The 2,405-nt window shown below is 47.4% G+C and overlaps 1 protein-coding gene across 1 annotated transcript; it reads right to left on the bottom strand.

Annotated features, from left to right (window-relative positions):
- Positions 1-322: 322 nt before the first annotated feature.
- Positions 323-1,859, bottom strand: ATOH1 (atonal bHLH transcription factor 1). The gene has a single exon (XM_072407109.1). It carries the CDS (start codon positions 1,817-1,819, stop codon positions 1,139-1,141), a length of 681 nt encoding a protein of 226 aa, XP_072263210.1. The 5' UTR covers positions 1,820-1,859; the 3' UTR covers positions 323-1,138.
- Between the last annotated feature and the right edge of the window lie 546 nt (positions 1,860-2,405).

The raw sequence follows: 2,405 nt of genomic DNA, 5'->3' as shown, positions 1-2,405 counted from the left end.
TTTTCTTTCCCCCCTTTTTTTAAAAAATTGTATTTATTTTTTCTACTGATAGAAACAAGCCCAATGTCTGTATATGTATTTGATATAGAACACCTATAGCACTAACCAGTGTCATTTATTACCGCTGATCTGTTTGTTAGTTTGCACTCATTCGTGTATGTTTTATATTAAAATGTGCTAAATCGTCAACTTTTTTCTCCCACCATATTATTATTTCGTTACCTTAATATACCATTATATATTTAACATTAATAAATCAAACGAAAACTCACAGACAAGTCAGTTTTTGTCAAAGTATAATTTTATTTCTGAAAACGGTAAATAAACGATGGCAATGGATGTACTAAATTAACACAAAACGCGTGTTTTTGTTTTTTCATAGAAAAAGTAAAAAAAAAAATGCAAACGAAATGTAGCAAACACAACAATAAATAACGATCTAATATCACAAGCCAAAGAAATCAGTAACAAAAAAACTTTGACACAACCAAATAAGTTCCCTCATCCAAAGAATGACAAGAATGAAACAAGTGGCTATAAATGGGAGTGTTTCGCAAATTGGCATTTAGCGAAGTGTATTTTTAGACTCATCAATGAACAATCCGCATTTTTTTAGTTTCTTTGCCATCGTTGGCGCATTAAAGTGCAGTTTCGCAGTAAGCTATAGAAATTCGGGAATATATATAGTATAAAAACTAGCATTTCTCCATTATTTACAATCACAATGCAGGTAAGTACATAATATTTACAACAAACATTCTCTCCAGTGTTCAGACATTTTCTTTTTTTGGAAGGGTTGGAAGACTTCTGGAAGTGACTTGAGACCTAATGGCAAAGGGGAGATAAGACAGACAATATGACCCTTGGCAGAATGGCATGGTGGCATAAAATAGAACGGGATCAGAACAATAAAATATTTGGAGATGTCTGCAAGGTAACCCGTTCACTGCCAGGGCTGGTCTGTAGGGTTAATGGCAATGTGACAGGTGAAGGATGTGATGGGTGAATGTTGCTCAGTCGTGGTTCTCTTGACACTTGGTTGGTGGGACAGGACATAGATGTCGGTGGGTGCTGTGCCCAGTGGTGATCCTCAGTCCTTGCCCAGTGGGCAGCAGATGAAGGTCAGCTCTTTGATGTTTTAGCTGGCCTCGTCTGAATCACTGTAGTGTGAGTGTGGACTGAACTCTCCATCACTTCTGTGACCTCTGGGGGAAGTCTTGCTCTCTTCTCCCGAGGACTGGTCGGGTGGAGGGGACTTCTGCTTGGGGTAGGTGATGGGGTCCAGGGGGAAGTCCCCGGGGAACCTCCTGGCATCCCCGGCTGTGTGCCCAGGGAAGGCGGTGCAGGGTTGCTGGTGGTCGGGCGGTGCCTGCAGGAGGTCGGACAGGGCATTGATGTAGATCTGAGCCATCTGCAGGGTCTCATACTTGGACAGTTTCTTGTCATTGTTGAAGGAAGGGATGACATTCCGGAGCTGATCGAAGGCATGATTGAGCCCGTGCATCCTGCGCCTCTCCCGGGCATTGGCGGCCAGTCTGCGCTGCTTCTGCACCCCATTGGGGTTCTTCCCGGAGGGGCCCCTCTGGCGGCACACCTCACCCTCCTCCTCATCCTCATCCTCGTCCTCCTCCTCCACCTGCAGCCCCTTCAGCTTCCACATATCCCGCACCTTGTGCCTCCGCCCGGGCTGGCTGAGTAAGTATTCCGGAGCGGCGGGCAGGGCGGGAGTGGAGAGCCAGGCTCGGGGGTCGCTGGCATCCAGCAGGTAAGGCTCTGAGGGCAGCTCCTCGCACCAGTCTGCAGACAGTAAGCGGGCCATGGCGACACTTGAGATGCGGCTCTGCGGACACACACGGGTCGCGTGCACACTGCTCCTCTCCGGTTGCTGCAGGCGAGGCGCCCCTTTAAAAACGGCACGCGCCGCTCTGCCCCCCCTCCTCCCCCCCGCGTGCCGCCCCCCTGCCCCCCCACCTCCAGCTCTAGATACAGGCCCCGCGCCTGTCGCGTGTCACTTCGGCCAATGGCAGCCCGGGGTGTCGCGTGCTGCCAGCCAATGAGGAAGGCGCTGTAGTGAGTGTCGGTGTGTGTTTGGGAGTGAGTGTGGGTGTGATCGGTGTGTATAGATCAGTGAGTGCTCCCAGGGTGTGCTGCATGTACAAAGCTCTCCAACAACTTATTATAGCACTATTCATCACATCATCAATCATTGTGTGATCGCCTGTAATATGTGATAGCCTATCACATGGTCACCTATTATAGGATCACATCATAGGAAGCTATTACATGATCACCTATTATAGGATCGCTTTGTGATAACCTATCACATGATCACTTACTATAGGATCACTTAATGATCACTTATTACATGATCACGTATTATAGGATCGCTTTATGATAACCTATCA

Source organism: Pyxicephalus adspersus, chromosome 3 (genome assembly GCF_032062135.1).
Source record: "Pyxicephalus adspersus chromosome 3, UCB_Pads_2.0, whole genome shotgun sequence".
Lineage (NCBI taxonomy): Eukaryota > Metazoa > Chordata > Amphibia > Anura > Pyxicephalidae > Pyxicephalus > Pyxicephalus adspersus.
The sequence above is the reverse complement of the archived record's forward strand: the minus strand, read 5'-3'. Positions and strand labels throughout refer to the sequence as shown.

Bases quoted from the DNA above. Each gene is read 5' to 3' on its own strand.
- ATOH1 (XM_072407109.1), bottom strand. From the start codon at position 1,819: ATGGCCCGCTTACTGTCTGCAGACTGGTGCGAGGAGCTGCCCTCAGAG.